The sequence below is a fragment of the Ictalurus punctatus genome, chromosome 12 (assembly GCF_001660625.3).
Source record: "Ictalurus punctatus breed USDA103 chromosome 12, Coco_2.0, whole genome shotgun sequence".
NCBI lineage: Eukaryota > Metazoa > Chordata > Actinopteri > Siluriformes > Ictaluridae > Ictalurus > Ictalurus punctatus.
The window spans coordinates 16,753,258-16,777,198 of record NC_030427.2 but is presented as its reverse complement, the minus strand read 5'-3'; the positions used below and the strand labels follow the sequence as shown (position 1 = coordinate 16,777,198).

The window sequence follows — 23,941 nt, the reverse complement described above, 5'->3', positions numbered from 1 at the left end:
ACGCGCTGCTGTCTCACTTCCGTACCGATGCACCGAGCAGCCGTTCCGCACATGCGCAGTGACCTTTTCCGTGTTAATTTTATTTACTCTTCTCCAAAAATCCAAGATGGCTGCTGTTGTGAGTGGAGCGGTCCCCTCAGCGAAGCGCTAGCCACCGAACATGGACAAGCGGACAACATTAACGTGTAGCCAGCCATCTTTATTCACTTTAACCCACCCTTGAGGAGTAGGGAGGGATTATTTATAAGAGCAGAAGTTGTGGAACATCCGGTTGGAGTGTGTTTAGAGCGGGTCGTTTGGAAGTTGTGAGTCTGTGAGAGAGAGGTGAGGTGGCCCTGCTCCAAATGGCCGAACCCAGAAAAGTCCCCTTTGTCACTCTCTCGGCCTTCACCGCCGCCGCCGCCGCTCCTCCTCCTCCGGGATCTGAGGCCAGGAAACGGCGCTTGGACGCGGACACCGAGCTGAGCCTGAGCCGGGAGTCGGGACTCGGAGCTCCTGAGGCGGATGGTTCGGGTAAAGCTCCGGGGCAAAGCGAGACTGTGCGGATAAACATCACCCTGCCGGAGAGCACCGAGCTGAGCTTTCCTGAATTCAGCTACAGCGAACTGCTCCAGGTATACACACACACACACACACACGCGCGCGCGCGCACACGCAGACACTTTGTCCTCATGTGCAAAATAACGTAAAGAACTTGTAAGAAATAAGTTGATCCTACAGTATCTAACATCCAAATATTACTCATCTTCATCTTCATCATTTTAAAACTGTTCAGAAGTAATAAAGTTTACACTAATTGACTTGTTATACACTCTTCACACATCTCAGCTTCATTATTATCTTTATTAAACATTAAAACCCGTTATTAAATAATGTAACCCTTCTCTCTTTAGACAGATTAAAAAGCAACACCTCTGTGATCTGAAACTTTATTCTCTCATCGGGGTTATTTCTTCCACTGATGTAGTGATCTTTCTGTAGCACAAAATATTCCAGGGCAGTTTCGGGTCACTCACAGTGACGTCATCTTGGGGGACTCGGGGGCGTGGCTTATGTAATTGACAAGCTGTCATTGTGCTGTTAAGCTGCAGAGTGATCAGCAGTGACAGGAGGTTTAGGGGATTGTATTTGCTGTTATTTATTGTGTGTTTTCTGCTGTGATATCAGTGTAATTGTGTGGAAGTATCCGACTCTGGTTTAATTTTTGGCCCTGAATGCGATGTGTTAGCTGGAAATACATGAACTGCTCCATAAACACGTGGAAAATGACGACTCGTTTTGATTGTAGAAAAAACAAACCAACCAACTGACATGTTCTTGAGTGAGCGCAGTGATCCATTAAATGTATTAACACTCACGTTAACGCTAATGAAGTGTGTGTGTTACGGGACTAAAATGTGCAGAGCAGGTTATTACGTTTCCTGAAAGAGATGATGAGACAGAATATCAGATAAATATGTGTTGTTTAGGAACATGTTTACGTCGACACACTGGTGTATTTATTTATTCTCTGGTGTGTGATCTGGAGTTCGTTACACTGCATTTGACAGTGTTATTAAACAGTAAAATAAGTGTGTTTATGCAAAGATAGGAAAAAAAAGTAATTATAATAAAAATGTTTCTCACACAGAGGTGCCCTAAAGAAGTGAAAATAAAAACACAGTTGTTTATTTCGTTTTATATGCCAAGCCTGGAAGAGCAGCTATAAAACCCTTTTTCTGGTCAAATATTCATTGTTTCTTAAAGTCATATTTTTTTAAATTTTAAACAAAGTTTTTAAGAGTGTACTGAGACCCTGACCCCACACTTATACACACAGTTTTTCCTCTGTGTCTACACAAAAACGCCGTTTCTGATCACTGAAAAATGAAGCTTTTCACAAAGTCGGAGAAAATGTAATGCAGACAGGGAGAAAATTAGCGTTTTCAGACATTTGGATGCGTCTGGAGATGGAGAGTGTGATTTATAATGTGCGTGTGTGTGTGTTATGTTTTCAGGCAAATTGCCTGATTGGCCGGCTGCTCTAACTCAAATTTGGAATTCAAATTTCATTCTAAACATTCCTACAGCGTTTCAATTGGAAAGAGTCACAATTTGATCTGTTACCATGGTTACAGTTGAGGCAGCTGGGAAATATAGACATCAAGCGTGAAGTAGCTAATGACTGAAACTGTTGATTTAGTAACTAGCTTTTATAGATGGTGTAAAGATGCAGTGAGACCGGAACAAAGACAGAACCATCCTGAACATCAGCACTGACCTCAGATGTGTTGGAAGTTTACTAATTAAAGTTTACAATTGTACTCTGCGTCAGCATCAGCTAACACGGCCAACATGGGTTTTTAGAAATGTAAACTTTGCGTCATGACTCCTGAACACAGAGTTTATGGAAAATGTAAAGGATGTAATTATAACCAGTTTATATCATTTCCCTGTGCAGGCTAAGAAGAATCCTCCTGCTGTCACGCAGACTTGCAACCTGTTTAATGATGAGCAACGAGAGAAACAGGAAGTGGAAGCTCTGGCGAGGAAGTATGAGAACAAATATGTGAGTCCAGTAGATCATTAATTAATTCAAATTAAATTATTAAAACGTATTACGCATTCACTTCACCAAGCCTCAGGATTTCACCAGGATTGTATTGGCATTATCTCAGACAGATTATTTATTTATTTATTTATTTATTTACGTTGCAGGGTTCGGGGTGCAGGAGGAAGCGCAAGGATCGGGTTCAGGATTTGATTGATATCGGGTTTGGTTATGATGAGAGCGACTCGTTCATCGACAATTCCGAGGCCGTGAGTCAATGAGTGCTTTATTTCATTACTTTATTTATATTTTATGAACAATAAAATTAAAATCGTCGCTGAAATTAAAAGACAAACACTCGTATTTGTGTGCATAAATTAGATCTAATTTGCATTTAGCCAGTAAACACATCTTGAAATGTTTTAGGTTTCATTTCAGTTCTCGTGTGTGTGTCTGTGATGTATATTTTGTGTTTAATGTGTACAGTATGATGAACTGGTTCCTGCATCTCTCACCACTAAACTGGGAGGGTTTTATATCAACACCGGCACGCTACAGTTCCGCACTGCCTCTGAGTCTGAGAGCGACGATGTAGAGAGGCGCGACAGCAGCAGGGTGAGAGATACCACCCGCCCACAGATAGTGTGCACTATTCAGCACTGATCTGTTGTAATGTGAATGTTTGGTTGTTCTCTGCAGGGTGATGAAGATTCAGAGGTGAAGAAGAAGAGGAGAAGAGATGAAGAGGAGCTGGAGGAGAAGAAGATGACGAATAACCGACTAACAAAGACAGGGTGAGAGTTTATATCTGTTTATATCACATGACGTGTGTTTGTGTAATAAATCCAAGTGGTGTTGAGGCTGTAAAAAAGACAAAGTTAGTTTACCGGATGTTTTGGGGAAGTCGGCAATAATTTACTCTGATAAATACTTATAGATGTATTTATTTATACAGAGACATGAGGAGACAGTAGCACAGCACCTGGAGGACAGGTGCGCAGAGAGACAGACACTTGCAGTCTTAAAAAGTAAACTGACAGAGAGACAGGACTGCGAGACAGACAGGGAGAGATGGGCAGAGCAGACAGAAAAGCTGATGTGACAGACAGGCAGGCAGGGAGACAGGTGGGAGGATGGGGAAGAGTGACAGACAGGGAAGCAGGGAGACAGGTGGGGGGATGGAACAGAGAGACAGACAGGGAAGCAGGGAGACAGGTGGGAGGATGGGACAGAGTGACAGACAGAGAAGCAGGGAGACAGGTGGGAGGATGGGACAGAGTGACAGTCAGAGAAGCAGGGAGACAGGTGGGAGGATGGGACAGAGTGACAGACAGAGAAGCAGGGAGACAGGTGGGAGGATGGGACAGAGTGACAGACAGAGAAGCAGGGAGACAGGTGGGAGGATGGGACAGAGTGACAGACAGAGAAGCAGGGAGATAGGTGGGAGGATCAGACAGAGAAGCAGGGAGACAGGTGGGAGGATGGGACAGAGTGACAGACAGAGAAGCAGGGAGACAGGTGGGAGGATGGGACAGAGTGACAGACAGAGAAGCAGGGAGACAGGTGGGAGGATGGGACAGAGTGACAGACAGAGAAGCAGGGAGACAGGTGGGAGGATGGGACAGAGTGACAGACAGAGAAGCAGGGAGATAGGTGGGAGGATCAGACAGAGAAGCAGGGAGATAGGTGGGAGGATGGGACATGGAGACCGGGAGAGAGAGAGAGATGACTGCAGTAAGATAGCTTCAGGAGTTTCACTTGGACTGTAAAATATGAAGATTATTTTTCTTAATAAACATCACAAACAGGAAGTGAAACAGATCTGAATTGGTTATTATTTTTTTCTAAAGATTCTCCTTTTACGTGTTAGATTTATTAACACAAACATCACAGAATTATTGAATGTAATTAAATGTAATGATGCAGTAGGGAAGAGTTCATTAGATTCAGTCAGTGATCATCGGTTGAATTTTCTCTTCAGGTCGAAAGAAATGAAATAATGACAGTAACCTTAGTGACAGGATCTACACGTCAGCCGTTAGAAAGTCGGAGGAACAGTTTATGTTGATGATGAGATCGCACAGTCGTGTCACACGGCTCTGATGTATCCGTGTGTTTATTTATTTCTGCAGTGTGTCTCGTCCGGAGAAGAAGAGGAGGAAGAAGCTGATGTTGGCGGCGATGCTGAGACGCTTCGCACGCGAGAAGAAAGAAACGAGCAAACTAAACCCGACTAATAGCGCACAGCTCCTCCACAGCGACGCCCTGCTCGGAGACCTGACCTCTGACCCCGCGATGATGTCACTGCTCACCTCTGCCAGTGAGGGCGAGCTGCAGGATCTGCTGAATGACTTGGACTTCAGCGCTCTGGACTCCGCGCCTCAGACTCAGCTCACAGAAAACGGACCGATGTTCAGGACGGAGATTGCGTGTCCTCCCCCTCTACCTGAAGGACTCCCCGCCCCGCTGGTCAAACGCATCGAAGATCTGCGTGCGGTAAGAGTTCTCAAGTTCATCATCAGATTTCTCAGTTCTCTGTCCTGATTGTATTTCACATTGTAATGTATTTATTTATTTTTTAAATTTTTTATTTCAGGCGTCCAGACAGTTTGATGAGGAGGGCAGGAAGAAGTTCTTCACCTTGGACATGAATAATATTTTATTAGAGTGAGTATGAGGGGGTGTTCATGTCTCATTTTACACACACACACATACACACACACACACACACACACACACACTCACACTCACACTCACGCTCACTTCCCCTTACACTGCTGTAATGGAACTGCACTTCACATGGTGGCGAAGGAGAAGTGTTAAAGACATGATATAAGACCAGATCTGACACTTAATCTGACTCTCTCTCTCTCTCTCTCTCTCTCTCTCCCTGTGTCTCTCTTTCTCTCCCTCTCTCTCTCTCTCTCTCCCTGTGTCTCTCTTTCTCTCCCTCTCCCTCTCTCTCTCCCTCTCCCTGTGTCTCTCTCGCTGTCTCACTTTCTCTGTGCAGTATTGAGCTGCAGGTACAGGAACAGTCTCCCTCCATTCGCTCTGCTGTGTATTCTCACCTCGAGGCTTTTGTTCCCTGCAACAAGGAGGCTTTACTGAAACGCCTGAAAAAACTCAGCCTCAACATCCAGGTATGTCATCGCTCTCACACGCACACATGCTCACATGCTCTTTATCATTGACACAAGTCTATTTTTTCACTGAAGGTCTTGTTAGTGGATTCATAACATCGGATAATGAATTATTTCGTGTGTGTGTCTGTAACAGGATGATCGTCTCCGTACCCCTCTGCTGAAGCTGAAGTTAGCTGTGTGTAGTGTGATGCCTGAACAAACAGCCAGATACCACATGGACTGTATGGCCAAAGTAGCAGCCAAGTATGAATGTCCTTTCCCGCACACCTGTCCCGCGCACCGTCTCCTACACTGGCACACCTGTCCCGCGCACCGTCTCCTACACTGGCACACCTGTCCCGCGCACCGTCTCCTACACTGGCACACCTGTCCCGCGCACTGCACCGTCTCCCACACTGGCACACCTGTCCCGCGCACTGCACCGTCTCCCACACTGGCACACCTGTCCCGCGCATCGCACCGTCTCCCACACTGGCACACCTGTCCCGCGCACCGCACCGTCTCCCACACTGGCACACCTGTCCCGTGCACCGCACCGTCTCCCACACTGGCACACCTGTCCCGCGCACTGCACCGTCTCCCACACTGGCACACCTGTCCCGCGCACTGCACCGTCTCCTACACTGGCACACCTGTCCCGCGCACTGCACCGTCTCCTACACTGGCACACCTGTCCCGCGCACTGCACCGTCTCCTACACTGGCACACCTGTCCCGCGCACTGCACCGTCTCCTACACTGGCACACCTGTCCCGCGCACTGCACCGTCTCCTACACTGGCACACCTGTCCCGCGCACTGCACCGTCTCCTACACTGGCACACCTGTCCCGCGCACTGCACCGTCTCCTACACTGGCACACCTGTCCCGCGCACTGCACCGTCTCCTACACTGGCACACCTGTCCCGCGCACTGCACCGTCTCCTACACTGGCACACCTGTCCCGCGCACTGCACCGTCTCCTACACTGGCACACAGATATGAGTGAATTATGTGATGTGTGTGCAGGCAGCATATGGAGGACGGAGAGAGAAACGCCTCAGAGGATGAAGAGGAGGAGAAACCGGGGAAACGAGTGATGGGGCCGAGGAAAAAGTTCATCTGGGACGACAAACTCCGGTGATTATGCATTCTTCATTTATCACTCGCTCTGCACGATTTACACACCCATTATCCATGACATAATTGCATGTGTGTGTGTGTTTCAGGACTCTGCTGTGTAACCTGGTGCGGGTGAAGTTGAGGTGTTATGAGCAGGAGAAGAGTTCTCTCTCTGTAGAAGATTATCTCAAAGCTTTCATGGAGACCGAGGTCAAACCGCTCTGGCCCAAAGGCTGGATGCAGGCCAGGTGTGTACGTGTGTGTACGTGTGTGTACGTGTGTGTACGTGTGTGTACGTGTGTGTACGTGTGTGTACGTGTGTGTACGTGTGTGTACGTGTGTTAAAGTAACCCTGTGTGTGTTCTGTGTTTGTAAAGGATGCTGTTTAAGGAGAGCCTTTCAGTACACGCTCACCTCACAGACCTGTAAGTACTCACACGCGCACACGCAGTGGACACTTTGGTGAGACGCAAATCATTAAATAAATGTTCAATTTATATAGCTCCTTTCCAGAGCTCAAGGACCCTTTACAATAGCAAAACAGTAAAACATAAACAGTGAACAATCATGGACAAACACAAAATGTAGAAAAACAGTGAACAATCAGACACAGAAAATGAAAAACACAGTATAGATAGTACAGTCACTGAGAGCAAAATGCACAGCAACACATTAGGACAGATAACCTTGAGAAAACAGATACGTTTTAATTGGGATTTGAACGCTGAGATGAATATGATGCTGCAAAGAGTCAGAGGGAGGGAATTCCAGATCTTGGGTGCTACAACACTGAAAGACCTGCCACCCATGGTAGAGAGATGAGATCTAGAGACTAGTGATGTCACGAGAACCGATACTTTGGTAACAAGTCGGTACCAACATTGATAAAACGTGGCGGTACTTGTTTTCTGCAGTAGCGCTGGTTCCGATTGTTATGAAGGTATCAAGGTTGCAATTCTTCTGGAACTGAAGGGGGCAGCAAATACGCGCAAGTGTTTCAGTCCACAAGTGGTGAAGAAGAAGAACAACGCCTACAAGCACACGGGAAAAACTACAGAAGTGTAGCTCCGCCCTGACTGGTTGAAAGGAAAGGTGGTAAGGGTTAAATATGGAAATACTTAGCATTCGAGGCAGATGACAACAAACATATAGGTTCAACAAACAAGTTCAGCTGCAAGTAATCACTGGGTACTTGGCAGGTTTCAACGTGTAGTAACATATATTGAGGTTTTTGTCAGTGATTATTTCGTTGAGGTATGAGGCTTTATCAGAGATGGAGTGGCAGTTCAGAAGATCAAAATGACGATGTGAAGCTTCAGGGTTGATGGCGCTGTATATCGTGGTTGAGATATATCAACGATCGGCAGTCAGTAGATCTTGACTTGGATTTAGACTGGGCCCTGTTGTTAGACCAGATGCATGGGATAGTACCAGGAATTAAGCAGTGAGTGTTCAGGAATACTCTAGATGAGCGGTGTGTTTATCGCGGACAACGATTAATTCCAAGTGTCTGACAGTACTGGTATATCGCAGAATCAAGACGTGCACAGCACGTTAAAGGCCTGAATAGGGATGGTGAGTATCTGATCTCCAAAAATGATGCAGAATAAGAGCAGAAAGGGAGCAGCTGCCTGAGGCTTATTTTCACTGACTGATAGGATGCGGACCAGCAGTGATACCACGTTAGCCAGACCTTGACTATCACATCACCAATATACAGCTCACCAAGAGAATGGCAACCCATCCAAACAGTAAGCAGTATACAATCAGCACAACTGATACAGAGAGCGTTAACTCATTTACCAGTCGAGCCAAAAGTGGTGGACAGAACGGGGAGAGAGCTCGCGACAGGCTGATGAAAAAACACAAGTATCCAAAAGAGTCCAAAACTGAAAACGTTGAAGGTGAGGGAACCAAAAAGTAAAGTAATCCACACAAAGCACATGTAAATCGGACAAAACAAACAACAGTCCGGGTGCGAAGTGGTAGCCAGACACATTCAGCGCGTGTTGTTCAAGGGCTCTGCTGATTACACACTCAGCTGTACTACTGTATAGAGTAAAAATGCTAATGCTAGCTTGTTATTAGCTGTGATTACTTGATAGCCAATCAGATGACAGATATGTGTTAGCAAATCATTATACACGTCATGTTCTTCATGTTGTGCTGAAATGCGGTTGTGTTTCAGGGGGAAGAAGAGAATCATTTCCACCCCCAGACCTGCGAAAATAAAGGTAAGGTATAGTGTGTGTGTGTGTGTGTGTGTGTGTGTGTGTATAAATGTGTGTAAGACTATATTTTGTTATTGTATCCATCCTTTAGGAAATGGCATGGCAACTTGGAGCGGTGCCAGGTGTAAACCCCACCCCTTTCTCTACACACCCGCCCTCAGAGCCAATCTGCTTGTCTGATTCGCTAGATGAGGATCTGGCCACGAACTCTCTGGACTCCATCGCCCAGGCTCTGACTCTCCTCAACAATTCCGCTAATGGTGTAAACCCAAACACTGCCCCCAGCACCTCCTCTTCCTCTCCTGTCATAGCAAAACCCCATACACACACAGTGAGCCCCACCCCTTCCTCACAGTCTTCCACGTCAAAAGACGTCTCTTCAGTGCAAAGACAGACAGTGACGCCTGCTAGTAGACCCATCAATGCTAGCATGAACACCATGCCCACTGCTAAGCCCCGCCCACCTCCGACAACTACACCTCTTCAGAAGCCGTTTGCCGCAATCGGGATGAAGTCCAGCCAAGCCACGCCTCCTGCGGCTCAGATGAAAACCCCATCGAACAAATTGTGTGACAGTGGTACACAACAGCCGAGTTTGAACTCTGTGAGCTTTCAGCAGTTGACCACACCCCCTTCACGGTCATCGCCCCTCCCCCAGAAAAAGGCCACACCCGCTAGACACCACCAGCAGAGGTTTATAACACCCATGCAAGCCACGATCACGAAGTCTTCCCAAAGTAGCAACTCTCCAATAATCAAGCTCACACACCGGCCTCCTGCTCAGACCACGCCTTCTGGCTCTGCCCACCGGCCTCCTGCTCAGACCACACCTTCTGGCTCTGCCCACCGGCTTCCTGCTCAGACCACGCCTTCTGGCTCTGCCCACCGGCTTCCTGCTCAGACCACGCCTTCTGGCTCTGCCCACCGGCTTCCTGCTCAGACTACGCCTTCTGGCTCTGCCCACCGGCTTCCTCCTCAGACTACGCCTTCTGGCTCTGCCCACCGGCTTCCTGCTCAGACCACGCCTTCTGCCTCTGCCCACCGGCTTCCTGCTCAGACCACACCTTCTGCCTCTGCCCACCGGCCTCCAGTTCAGACCACGCCTTCTGGCTCCGCCCACCGGCCTCCAGTTCATACCACGCTTTCTGGCTCTGCACACCGGACTTCTGCTCAGACCACGCCTTCTGGCTCCTCCCACCGCTCTCCTTTTCAGACCACGGCTGCTGGCTCCATCCACCACCCTCCTACCCAAACTACGCCTTCTGCCTCTGCCCACCGCCCTCCGGCTCAAAGCACGCTTCCTGGCTCTGCTCATCGCCCTCCTGTTCAGACCACACCTCCTGGCCCCACTCACCAACCTCCTGGCTCTGCCCACCGCTCTTCTGTTTCTACTCCCTCCCCTCCTAGTCCTGCCCAGCACCCTACTATTACCACTCCATCATCTGGTAATCGCCCTCCTGCCTCAAATCCTCAAAATCTTGCTCCCGCCCACCGATCCCCTGCTTCAACACTTCCTTCTTCTGGCTCCACCCACCGCCCTTCGGTTTCAACTCCACCCTCTCCGAGCTCCCAACGACCATCGGTACAGACTCCTCCGGGTTCCGCCTACCGCCAGTCTGTTCCCACCCCACCTCCTATCATTGTTCACCGCTCTCCAGTGACCACGCCTCCTTCTGTTTCCTCGCCTTCCCCTTCCTCCTCCCGCACCTCTGTCCCAACTCCGCCCACCCAGTACAGCCCTAAAAGTTCAGGATTCAAACCACCTTTCAGCCCTGGCCCTGTAGTCACGCCCCACACTTCTAGCTTCCAGGACTGTAACCTCACTTCCTCATCTGTCACAACCAATCATGGACAGAGGCAGAGAGCAGTAGGGGGGGGCAGTCAGAGTAACAAGTCTTCAGCCAATTGTGCCTCGGCCATGGGACTGCCGTCTCTGTCTGACTCTGCCCTCTTAAATCAGGTACGGAAGCTGATCACACGATTGTTTATTTCCGGTGTGTATCTGTTCATCCTGCAGGACTGATGTAGTGTCTGTCTGTACCTGTCTTTCTCTCTGTAGGTGGCGTCTGTGCCGTTGGGTTTGGGGATGTTCGGGGGTCTCGTACCTGTCTCACTGCCCTTCCAGTTCCCTCTGCTCAACTTCACCCCGCCCGGTGCAGCCACACACACCCCCAACTCAGGATACACACTGACGCCGAGTGAGTACTAACGTCTCTACTTCCTAAACTGCACTCATGGAATCCCACAATGCACTGCAACGTTGAAAGATTATAATAATTGTCCTGTGTAGGGAGCAGGGAGACATTTAGCACACAGCCATGTTTCAACCTGTTATTTTTCTCCCCTTTTCTCTTTTTTTTTTTCCTTCAACGTATCCGTTCTTTCTCGCGCCGCCTGGTGATTTGGTCCTGATCTGTCTTGATATTTATCCAATTCCTGTCACTCCTGCTGTCTTATTTTTCTCTCTCTGCGTGTTAGACCTGTTTAAGAGTTTGCAGTCAGGTGTACAGGCTGCTCTTCCTCCTCACCTGCAGCTTGCTTTCTCAGGTAAAGTGTGCATTTCCTCCTCTCTCTCTCTCTCTCTCTCTCTCTCTCTCTCTCTCTCTTTTCTTTCCTCTCCTCGTCACATCTGCTCTGTCATTTCGTATGTTTCTACCTCACACACACACACGCACGCACATGTGCACAAACGTGTGTGTGTGTGTGTGCGTGTAACCCGAGCTGTATTTGGTGTGTGTGTTGGAGAGGTTTTACGGCCTGAAGGAATCTGTTGTGTGATTTGAAAATTTTCGGAAGGAAAAGAGACTTTTTGATGTGCAGCAGTTACACATCAAGCAGAAGTTTTTATTCGAGCGCTTGAACTGCTTTCGCTCGTATTTCTCAATATATAAATAATTATTATTGAACGTTGTGAAACTGTCGCAGTGTGGATTTCATGTTAGTCTTAATTATTTTGATGAAAGTGTGTAATTTATTCATATTACCAGGGCTAGGCGATATATTGATATTGTGATAAATAATTACGCGATACACTTGTCTGAGATATCGTTGGTATGGTGTTTTTGTTTGTTTGTTTGTTTGTTTTTTTACATTTACTTATTGTCTATTTTAATCTACATTTATTGATGAAACACTACACCAGTTTTCCTCTTTAAATGAAACACACCCAGATCTGTTTACAAATGCACCGTATCATTTCATTCTTAATGAAGCATTTTGTTTTTCTGTGACATGTGTGTGCATGTGCATATTCACACAAATATTTGACGTGGTCTCGTTTACATTTAAGTACTTTTTCCCCCTCTTTTACAGAGTCGAACCAAAGTCAGGGAGGAGACGTGAAGAGGAAATGAGACAAGACATGAATGTAACCACAAAACCCCCATCACAGAGCTGTTATTAAATATATTCAACATTCTCTTATTAGATTACTATCATTATTATTATTCAGACTGTAGACATGAGGAACTGTGGTTTTGCTTCCGTTGTGTGTGAAGCTTCTGGACCTAATCGATTGAAACGACACAATCCTCCAAGAAAAGATTTCTCTTACAAACCCCTTCAGACCCCTCAGGCACCAAAAATAGCACGAAAAATTGACTCGGATGGGCAGAGTTACTGTTTTACCCATCAATCATGGCGTCTGGGTGGAGCTAGTGTCGACACCTGAGATGTTATGTGTGTGACTTCGTGTGTGTGTGTGAGCGAGCGAGCGAGCGAGCTCATTTAGTGGGAATTGTTTACAAAATAAAAATCCAAAAATAGTGCAAACCCAGAAATGTAGCAGAGTTATTCCACTCCAGTCACCTGAAATACAAGTCTTTATACCAACAATAATCTGATTATGGTAGAATAATTAATTTACTGAAATATATTAGAAATAAAAACTCTGATGCTGAACACTATGACACCACAAGGGGCCGCTAAAGTGCACAAACGTTATTTACTATGAACACTGAATCATTTAGTGAAGTAGCCTGCATTTTAGATTGTGGTTTTTTTCTCTCTCTCTTTTTTCAATAAATGTATCATATTTTGATATATTTGTGCAGGTCATGTGACCGCAGGCGTGGAGTCTGAAGGGGGTTTTAGAGCGCCGCAGAGGAGCGAGTGGGTCGTTGTCATTTCTGATTTTGTCAGTATGTTTACATAAGACCTTAATCACTGTGGAAGGAAGTGACATAATTTATATTTCTATTTAAGTTTGTGCTGCTGGTGCTGTGTGTGTGTGTGTGTGTGTGTGTGTGTATATGTATGTATGTATGTATGTATGTCTGTGACATTTCTACATGCGCTCTTTATTCCACCAAACGTTAAAGCAACTCGACGTTGTGTTTGCTGTTTAGCGTTTTAATAAGTGCTTCAGTTATTTGAGCTTTAACACAGACATTTCAGGCTCATTTGTGATTTAATACTTAAAGTTTATAGATAGAAATATAAAGATCTCGATTATTATATGGTGTGTGAGCGAGAGAGAGAGACCGTCATATCCCTCAGTTGCTCAGTGTTTCGGTGCTGTAGACTCACACTGGACCTTGTTATGAAACTTGAAGTTGTTTTTATTTTATTTTTTTTTAGAGAGAGAGAGAAAGTGTGTGTATTTGTGTGTGTGAGAGAGATGTGAGCTCATATTTGAACGTTACTTTTCTAAAAGATTTTTAGTTCAGTGTCACTTTTCAATTAGGCGTGTGCCGATAATCAGTACAACAATCTAATCATGATCTCAGTCACAATGTTGCTCTGTTCATTAATAAGAATAAGTTACCCTAGAAGATAGTGTGCCTGTGTAGGGTGTGATTTGAAGTGCACTAAATTGTGTAGCCCATAAAAAAAACTGCATTACACTAGGTAGAGGATTAAATACTGCTGACTTGATGATAAACAGCCCTGTGTAGTGCACTGTATTTCCCACTCACTCCTAAATGCACTACATAGGGTTTACAATAATTTTATAAGAATGTTATTCACCCTAAACCCTTTCTAAGCTTGTTCACTAGGTGACGTGCACATGGAATATACCTACCTCTATATATGTAGTGCCCTACATAAGGTGTAAAGTTAATACCACTTGTACTCTATACTACTTTATGTTCACTACACAGGGTATCAATAATGTTTTACACCCTACATAGTATATAAGATGAAGTGTGCACCCTTATGCACTACATAGGGGGTGAAATAATGCATCCTTGCAGAATGTAATGTACGTTTCCTATGTAAGTGTACGATGTAGGGGATAAAAAAAAAATTCCACTTACACCCTATGTAGTGCACTATAGCCAATAAGGAGCAACATGGAAGATTTTACTCTCTACTCCCTACATAGAGGGAATGATGTCCCCTATACCCTAAAAGTGTGAGAAAGACACGTGACCGGCAGAAAGAATATTCGCTGATTATCGTTACACGACTGCAAACTGAAACGCCTTCAATTGTGAGATTATAAACTAATAAACTATGCAGGACGCTTCAAATGCAAAAAAAATAAACGCTTCTCAACTGTTAACTGTGTGTGTGTGTGTGTGTGTGTGTGTGGGTTGGTTGGTTGGTTGGTTGGTTGGGAGGGTGGGTGGGGGTGTGTGTGTGTGTGTGTGTGAGAGAGAGATAAATACCTCTGTTTAGTATCAGCTCTTCCTCTCAAACCTGTTGTTTTTTGTTTTTAATTTCTTTTAGACTTTTAGTTTGTTTTAGGAGTTGAACTGATTGATGGCCAAAGATGATCGCATTAGTTACACACTGTCTGTGTGTGTGTGGGTGAGAGAGTGAGAGAGAGATATACTGAACATGCTAACCTCTGTAGCGTAGCTGATCTAACTGTGTTGTCAGTAAGTGAATAATATGTGGACAGAATTTTAAGACTTTATAACGTTATTTTGTTTTTCCTAAAGAAGCTGATATGGAATAAAGCTATGAGGTTTTTTTTTTAAAGTAGATTATTTTTGTCTGTGGTTCTGTAATAAAAAAAATGCCATCATGAGCCTTGTGTGATTTTATTTAAACAAGTCATCAGTTTCTAATTTGTTTCGAGCTATCATGTTCCTGAACGAGATCTACCCCACACTGTACTGCACTACACTATACTATACTATGTAGAGCTGCAATAACGTATCGATAAAATCGTTGTCAACGAATCTTATTAATTAGTTGGTCTGCGTGTGGCATAGGTGTGTTTACTCACTGTTACTTCTGTTCCAAAAACACGTGTGAGTAAATACTAAGGTTGTGCCCCAAATGATGTACTATACACTTACACTATGCACTGTGAAAGGTAATATCATCTCAAATGGAACATGAGCGGGTTCTTTTTATTAACCAGAAATATAAGCTGCTTCCCAGTCACTGGCACATGATTCCCAGAGTCACAGACAATGGCTTTCTACAGTTTACTTTGTCAACATTACCTTTTATTCCCAACATGACCTCAGTCTCATCAGACGGAGGCGAAATCGTCAAGTGACTGAGGAAGAAATTGTGTGACCTCCAAGTCCTCTAAGGCAGGGAGCATTTTACATTAACCACCACAGAGAAGATCAAACTTTATAAAGCAAAGTTTGTGTAGCACAGAAACATGGCAATGATGCACAAGCACAAACTCATGTTTATATCCAAAATGCTCCACTGTGTGCAAGGGACCAATGCTGATGGCCACCATGAAAAAGGCAGGGTCCAGTTGTGCCAGTACGAGAGAGAGAGAGGATCATCTTTCCGTGTAACTCAACAAACACCCAAGTAAAAGTGCAGGAAGACATTTTAAGACTTCTTGGATTTAAGAGTTTAAAGTAGTAAACGACCTGCTGCTGGCCTCTGACGTGTCTCCTTGCTCATGTTGCTTGACCTTAATGCAGCTTTTGATTCCACTGATCATATTATTCTCCTTGATCAGGTCTTATTTGACTGACTGTTATCAGGTCGTAGATGTAAATGGCGATTTCTCCACACATACCGAGGTAAAGTTTGGTGTTCCACAAGGTTCTGTTTTAGGCCCACTGCTTTTTACTTTATATATGCTACCTCTGAGTGAAATTATTCATAAACATGGAATTAGCTTCCACTGTTATGCTGATGATACACAGCTGTATGTTTCAGCAAAGCCAGACAACACAGAGCAGCTTAATAAAGTTGAGGAATGTGTAAAGGACATTAGACGTTGGATGCTTATTAACTTCCTCTTAATTCTGATAAGGCAGAAGTACTTGTACTAGGACCACATGCAGCTAGGAGTAAGCTTTCTGATTACATAGTAACTCTGGATGGCCTTTCTGTTTCATCATGTGCAGCAGTAAAATACCTTGGTGCGAGTCCTTACTAGAACCAGAAAATATGACCACATCACCCCAATCTTATCCACACTGCATTGACACCAAGTACAATTTCACATTGATTATAAAATACTAACATTGGCCTATAAAGTACTGAATGGTCTCGTGCTACAGTACCTGAGCGAACTTTTGGTCTTCTATGATCTGCCACGCCTACTTAGATCAAAAGGTGCAGGCTATTTGTTGGTACCTTGAATAGCAAAGGCTACAGCAGGGGGAAGAGCTTTCTCTTACAAAGCCCCACAGTTATGGAACAGCTTTCCCACTAGTGTTAGGGGCTCAGACACACTCGCAGTGTTTAAGTCCAGGCTGAAAACATATTTGTTTAGTCAAGCTTTTTGTGAAGTGTTTTTCATAGGTAAAGGATCAGATCTAGGGCTCACAGGCATAGCGTGTTGTGGTGAACTGGGATGTTTGGATGCGTTCACACGTTCACCCAGGGTTGTTGATGATGGAGTGCCTGTCTGCCTTATGTCCCAGGGTGCTCTCATGTCTGTGTTACCTTCTGGCTCTCCCTTTTAGTTATGCTGTCATAGCTAGTCTTGCCGGAGTCCCTGCTTGCACTCATGCAAAGTACATTGTCCTTAACCAATACGAGACAATAAGCATACCTAATAATCTCTCCCCCCCCCCCCCCCCCCTTCTGTTGAGCTACACATGTTACTCCTGAGATGCCAGTGATCCTGACCCCTTCTTCCCTCCAGAACTGCCTGTTCCATCCTGATGCCCTACTTCTGGTTCAGTTCTCATCAATTGGAAGTCACATGCTGCTCCTGAGGATGTTCCCACATGGTGCAGCCTAAAGATAATTGAGATTACTGAGGATGGTACCACTGAAAAACCATGATGATGGCTTTGGACCTCAATTCATGTGAACAGTTATGCTGTGATGGCTTTAAGACTTAATTGCCACAAACAGATTTGCACTCAAGTCTCCATCAGTGAACTGTGGAGAAGTTCAACAAAACAGACTTCATGTAAAAACTGTAATGAATCTTCCTGGTTACACAACTGCACTATTTTCCATGTAGTATTAGAACATTTATAGAAGGGATTTATTTATAATCACACTATCCGGTTTACCCAGATGAGGATTGGTTCCCTTTTGAGTCTGGTTCCTCTCCAGATTTCTTCCTCATATCGTCTCAGGGACTTTTTCTTCACCACCGTCGCCTCTGGCTTGCTCATTAGGGATAAATTCATACATTTAAAATTTATATCCTGAATTTATATATTTCTGTAAAGCTGCTTTGAGACAATGTCCATTGTTAAAAGCGCTATACAAATAAAACTGAATTTCACTTATAACATCTCAAATACACATTCAATCTCCTGCGTCCTACAATACTACACCACAATTATTACTATACCATAATTTTATCTACCAGACATCATACTGTACTATCCCTCGATGTACTATATTGAATCACAGCTCTGGAGCATGAACGCACAAAACCAAGTGCACACTGAAGATCTGGGAACATCCAATTTTTTGCAACATCTATAAATAACATCTATAAAATATATTTATTTTTATATATAAAAATAAAAATTAGAGAGCCTTTTGGTTGTTTCGAGCGATCACATTCCTGAGCTGAGATCCGAGTTCTTCAGTGCGTCTGAAATTTACATGTATAATAAGAGTAACCGTAATATTCAAGGTGCAAAGTAAAAATTTTAAAGCGCGAGTGTGTAAAGCACTGTAAATGAATGTCGGCTGTGTTGACGATACAGTGATGTACATCAATGTCCACAGTGTAACTGATCAGCAGCACATTGCTAACGAATGCACATAAAAGACAAATCAGTTTCATCTATAATGAAGCTTTTATTATTTTTCCTTTACAAAAAAAAAAAGAAGAATCACTTGTCTAGAAATACAGTAACAGTATACAAGGGAGAGGAATAAAGGAGGAGAGGATTATAGTGTATCTGCAGCTGAGCGTCTGGTAGTCAAACAGTCAGTCTGATCATAATAATAATAATAATAATAATAATGATAATAATAATAATAATAATAATAATAAAACAATAACAATAATAATAATGATTATGATAATTGTAATTAGGACAATAGTCACTGAATGATGATGGGGCAGAAGTTATAAAGCTTTTAACCCAAACGAAATCTTGCGTCAGGAGGATTTTTATCTCCTGCAGTAACACTGAAGCTGGTTTACGACAACAAAAGAGCAAACGCAGAGCAGATATGACTCGAAGCACATTAAATCAAATCGAATAAAGAAAATAAAAAAAAGGTTAGATAGTGTTTATTATTGTTATTCTCACTTCAGTTCACCTTGCAGTTAAACTCTTCACCTGTTGACACACCAAGGAGTCGAGTAGAGCTTCTTTTTTCTTCATTAGTGACTCTAAGGCACTTTTTAAAAGTTACGTCAATAAACACCAATATTTACACACGTCCACAGAGACCATGCTTATTATTGAGAGAACATTTGGCCTTAAATTAAATTATGCCAATTATTTTACATCAACGTTTGGTGGGTGAAATTTCCTTCGTTTTGGCGGTGAGGCTCATGTAGTGAACAAGCAATGGAAGAATACAGACACTAGTGTAGCATGGTGCAGTAAATGCTCAGGTCACGGGTATTGATAAAGAAAAATGTCACAGAAAAACAAAAAACCCAACACACTCTGGTGGGGGCGTGACCTAATGTCAGAAGGCAGAGTCTGTGGGTTACAAATGATTCAGATAATTTAATGAATGAAACATGATTATATATGAAACGTTTTGAGGCGAGTGTGTGAAAAATAATGAAAAAAATAATCAAAACGGGAAGGAATAAAAGGAGGAAAAAGAAAGGAACAACTGAAGTGAAAGATATTCTGAAGCAAGTGTGTACATTTAGTGCACCATGCTAAACTGGTAGTCATAAGCTTCCGTTACTTGTTCGCGACATTAGGCTCATAGCTCAAACGCAAACGTCTCGTGGAGATCCGGAACAAGGCCGAATATATTTTTCTAACAGCGTGAACGTGAAAGCGCGGTGTCTGTGGACACGTGTAAACATGCTAGTGGGTGATTTTAGGGATTTAAATGTGTGTAATACTGACATGCATCGTAGTGGCTTCATTACTCCGGGCTAATCTGTGAACGTGCTAATCGCTAACGAATCAGAGTGCCTGATAAATCTTCACATTAAATGTTCCAGTCTAATTCAAATAGATCTTCAGAAAATGTTCCCATTTTTCCTTCAAACACTTTATATTTATATATAAAAAAAAATAATAAAAAATAAAAAAAAGGGGGGGGGGGGCAGCGGTTTACTATAACGGAAAAGGAAAAAAGGCCCTGGTGTGCCGTATTCTCGTTCGTTTCGTTTTTGGAAACAATACATTTAGTTTTCCCTCTCTCATTGTTTTTGTTCCAGTCTGACTCGTGTATGGCTTTTGCAGACATGTGCAGTTTTACATTTCACAGTCACATTTCATCAGAATAATCTCCCAAACATTTTCGCTTTCTAACGAATTCTCCCAAAGCAGAATGTTCCAGTACTCACATTTGATTAGTTTAACTTTCTATCTTAAGCATGGAATGGAATGGAGATATGATAACGTTCAACAAGCTAACGCCTCCTCACAGTTTATTCTGCGTTTCCAGTCAGCTGATCTGTACATGTATGTGTGCGGTATTAATTATTTATTTTCTAGTGTTGTCTTTAGGAAAAGAAACAAGCAGCCCATGCATCTCTCTCACACATGGTGATTCATAATATTGTGAAAATCCTGCTAATAATTTTTTTCCCTTTTGCTTAATAATAATAAAGTTGACGGCATTACTGTAGTTTGAGTCGACTCTGATTACACGAGGTGTAAAAATGCAACGGTTTTTGTGTAGTGATTTCGTAATAAGCAGCTATAACACCGCTGACGAGAGGCAAAAAATCCACACGAGTTAAGAGTCCTGATATGACTTGACAATGTGTGATCAATTATTCCAGATTCACATCTGCTTTCTGGATTTAAACAATCATAATCGCTATTAGTGTTCCAGTAAATCAAGACGCTCCTTCATATTACATCCATTTCCTTTCAAACACTAAGCACGGTGTGTGTGTGTGTGTGTGTGTGTGTGTGTGTGTGTGTGTGTGTGTGTGTGTGTGTGTGTGTGTGTGTGTGTGTGTGTGTGTGTGTGTGTGTGTGTGTGTGTGTGTGTGAGTGTGTGTGAGAGAGAGAGAGAGAGAGAGAGAGAGAGAGAGAGAGAGAGAGAGAGAGAGAGAGAGAGAGAGAATATTGAACTGGAGGGTGTAATGTCACTGCAAGACCACAGGGGGCCAGTAGGGAGGAATGGAGGAGAGGGCAGGGTAAGGAGCGGGACAGGGGGCAGGGTCTGTGTGTCTTGTGTCTTCGCTACTCGTTCGGTGGTGGCAGTGTCTCATTCACGTCGCTCACTTTGCTGTCAGCATCATCGTCCGAGATCTCACCCTCCACCTGGAGCTGCCTGCGACCTGAACGGCCCGAGGGGAAACTCACCGGACCCCCGCGCCTGACACACACAAACACACTTATTTTCTCCGATGGAGAATTGTGACTATGTTTAGGATTACTGAGCATCAAAAACACACCTGTGAATAGAAATACCTCACTCAGACAGTAAGGGGGGTGTGTGTGTGTGTGTGTGTGTGTGTGTGTGTTAGTTACCTGAGGCGGTTCTTGAGTGTGTTAACCTCTCGGCTGAGACCCTCACTGGCCTCTGTAGCATCCTCCAGCTCTCTCTGCAACTTCCTGCGGGAGGCGTTAGCGCGTGTCGCTTCTTCCTCCGCCTCCTCCAACTGACGCTTCAGCTGCTTCATGCGAGAGTTCGCCTTCTCCATCTACACACACAGTTTTAAAAGATGATGCATGTTCCAGCTCCTGTTAAAGATGGCCACAAACAAGGAAGAAGTGGACCCGTGTGACATGAAGGTGACCGATCACCTGTTCCTTGTACTGGTCGGCATGGCGGCGCTCATCTTCCACCTGCATGAACACTTCCTTTAGTTTCTTCTCCGTACGTCTGACGATCTTATTGGCTGCTGCACGCTCCCTGCAAACAAAACACGCTCGTACGTCATTAAAAAACAAAAACAAAAACACAACCCCCCAAACTTCATTTGAATTGATCTTTCATTATAAGCCCTTGTTGTAAGGTGCATGGCCACGTATGATCGTTAGTAGGTCTACTAGGATATAGGTATACTATATCAAATATACTCTGGGAATAACTGAACTGATGATAATTACATGCAGAGAACTTTGCCGTTGCAATTTAAATCTATAGCTGTGTATGTGTGTGTGTGCGCGCGCATGTGTGTGTGAGAGAGATGTACTTGGCCTCCTGCTCCAGCTGTTCCTCCAGCTGCAGAATTTTGGCCTCCAGGGCAGCAATAGTGGACTTGAACTTGGATTTGACCGAGCCTTCCAGCTCCTGCAGTTTGGCCTTCAGGTCTTTATTCTGTCTCTCAAGCTGCTGTCGAGCCGTCTCACTCTTCTGAGCCGTGCTGCGCTCGCCCGCTAGCTCTGTGCTCAGAGTGTCCACCTAAACACACCCCAAAAGCCTATACCAAAACCTGCTGGCAAAGCTGAGTGTAGACTTCATGCTTCTTAAAACCCAACCACACACACACACACACACACACACACCTGCATAGATGTTTTGCGGAAGCGATCATTAAGCAGCTCCATGTTGCTCTGCTCCTCTTCCAGTTCCTCCTCCAGCTGAGCGATACGAGCCTCCAACCGCCGCTTCTCATCCATCAGCGCAGACCTTACACACAGACACACACAATCAGTTACACATTCACGTGTACACACAACTGCACTGCCCTCCTGACGCATCCTAAAAAGGCACGAACTCACTTTCCAGAGGCGCTGTTAGAAATTTCGTCGGCCAGTTCATCCCTCTCCTGCTCAGCGTGACGCCGTGCTCTCTCTGATGCAGCCAGGTCCTACAAACACACAAAAATCAAAACACACTGACTAACAGCACATACAGGTCACTGTGAGTAGACACTGTGTATCCGAGTCCATCAACATGTCTGTAGGTTAGTTTATAGTCATTTATTCATGAAGTGAACACACACACACACACACACACACACACACACACACACACACACACACACACACACACACACACACACACACACACACACACACACACACACACACACACACACACACACACACACACACACACACACACACACACACACACACACACACACACACACACCTCTTGTAGCTGCAGGATCTCAGCCTCGAGGCTCTTGAGCTTCTTCTCATTCTCTTTGGACTGGGCAAAGATTTCATCTCGAGATGTACGTGCTTCCTCTAGCTCCCTCTGATAATCCTTCATCTGAGCCTGATGCACACACAAAACACAGGGTAGAGTAAAAGGTGCATAATGGGCGTGCCTACCATCTGCGCGAGTGATGTCATACCTGGAGTTTGCGGAGCTGTTTGATGGCCTCGTCTCGGGCTTTATTGGCTGCCTCGATCTGAGCCTCCAGGTCTTTGAGGTCCATTTCCAGCTTCTTCTTTGCAGCCACAGCCAGAGCTCTCTGCTTCCTTTCGTCTTCCAGCTCCGCCTCCATCTCACGCACCTACAAACAGGTCAAAAGGTCAGAAAGTAATTCCAGTCTACTGTGCACCATCCTATAAAATTCTTTATTATGACGACTTTCCTTTTTGCGCATGATTACAGGAAGCAAAAATCGACAACTGTCCTTCATGTAGTACACTACACAGAGCCTAGTGCACTATGCCCCCGATGTATAGTGTGGAAGTCATCATTACATACCCTTTATAGGAGTAGGGTTCCTCTGTACTAATATAGGGGTGCAGGGAGCTCGATCCCCTCTGACACACGTACGTTAGTGCAGGTGAAACTCGCCTGTTTGACCAGAAGTCTCTTCTTCTCGTCGTTCTGCTCGTCTCTGGCCTGCAGGTCGCGTTCAAACTGAGCCTTCATGGCCTGCATGTTCACTTCTAAGCGCAGTTTGGCGTCTTCAGTGGCCTGCAGCTCATCCTCCAGCTCCTCCAGCTGAGTGCGCATCTCCTCCACCTGCTGCTCCAGGGTGCGCTTCGACTTCTCCAGCTCATGCACCTGCGCGCACGCACACACAGCTACATTTACGTACACTGAATGTGTTTTGAGAAACTTTATTGTACACTCCGGTTTTAGCGATACAGCAATGAAATAAATGCGTAATAACGATGTAAAGACCCACATTTTTTCCCACGTCATCCTTCGAGCTCATCAGATCCTCCATCTCAGCACGCAGCTGCTTGTTCAGTCGCTCAAACTCCTCTTTCGCCTCGAGCGCTTCATCCAGCGCTCGCGCCAACGACAGCGCCTTCGTCTCCTTCTCCCTCGCCTCAGCTTCCGCACGGTCTCGCTCCTCTGCATAACGCGCTGAAATACTCTTCTCTTCCGCCAGCATCTACACACACATAAAACATGCAGCACAGAGGTTGCATCACCCCGAGAGCTTTTGCGTCAGACTACTCGTTTCATAACACATACAAAAACTTCCAAAATTCAATAAAACTAATATAAAACCCCTAAATAATTCATGTTCATGATGCAGAACACACCTGACCTTTACTCATGAAGG

The 23,941-nt window shown here is 44.7% G+C and overlaps 2 protein-coding genes across 8 annotated transcripts in view; one reads left to right on the top strand and one right to left on the bottom strand.

The window, feature by feature from the left end:
- The first annotated feature begins 37 nt into the window (after positions 1-37).
- ubn2a (ubinuclein 2a) lies at positions 38-14,488 on the top strand. 4 transcript variants are annotated; one of them, XM_017480981.3, is made up of 18 exons: positions 38-614; positions 2,441-2,548; positions 2,698-2,799; positions 3,017-3,145; positions 3,230-3,324; positions 4,663-5,026; positions 5,127-5,197; positions 5,541-5,670; positions 5,807-5,916; positions 6,680-6,790; positions 6,880-7,020; positions 7,150-7,197; positions 8,961-9,006; positions 9,095-10,963; positions 11,063-11,201; positions 11,482-11,550; positions 12,316-12,370; positions 13,056-14,488. In XM_017480981.3, the coding sequence occupies exons 1-17, from the start codon at positions 345-347 to the stop codon at positions 12,354-12,356; spliced, it is 3,843 nt and encodes a 1,280-aa protein (XP_017336470.2). In that variant the 5' UTR covers positions 38-344; the 3' UTR covers positions 12,357-12,370; positions 13,056-14,488. The 4 variants fall into 4 exon arrangements, with proteins under 4 accessions (XP_017336470.2, XP_017336472.2, XP_017336468.2 ...); XM_017480983.3 differs by lacking the exon at positions 11,482-11,550 and having other exon boundaries at positions 39-614; XM_017480979.3 differs by having other exon boundaries at positions 39-614; positions 12,316-14,488.
- Positions 14,489-18,130: 3,642 nt separating this feature from the next.
- The window catches only part of LOC108272528 (myosin-10), a 44,091-nt gene continuing 38,280 nt past the window's right edge, over positions 18,131-23,941 (bottom strand). For 3 of the 4 annotated variants that reach the window (XM_053684273.1, XM_017480976.3, XM_017480977.3), the window contains 10 exons: positions 23,555-23,767; positions 23,218-23,430; positions 22,766-22,927; positions 22,558-22,686; positions 22,182-22,270; positions 21,966-22,089; positions 21,653-21,861; positions 21,261-21,369; positions 20,985-21,157; positions 18,131-20,829 (listed from right to left, as the gene is read on the bottom strand). In XM_053684273.1, coding sequence (XP_053540248.1) covers positions 20,694-20,829; positions 20,985-21,157; positions 21,261-21,369; positions 21,653-21,861; positions 21,966-22,089; positions 22,182-22,270; positions 22,558-22,686; positions 22,766-22,927; positions 23,218-23,430; positions 23,555-23,767 — 1,557 coding nt within the window. In that variant the 3' untranslated portion in view covers positions 18,131-20,693. Of the gene's footprint in view, positions 20,830-20,984; positions 21,158-21,260; positions 21,370-21,652; positions 21,862-21,965; positions 22,090-22,181; positions 22,271-22,557; positions 22,687-22,765; positions 22,928-23,217; positions 23,431-23,554; positions 23,768-23,941 lie in introns of those variants that run through there. The other variant, XR_008397307.1, reaches the window with a different exon arrangement.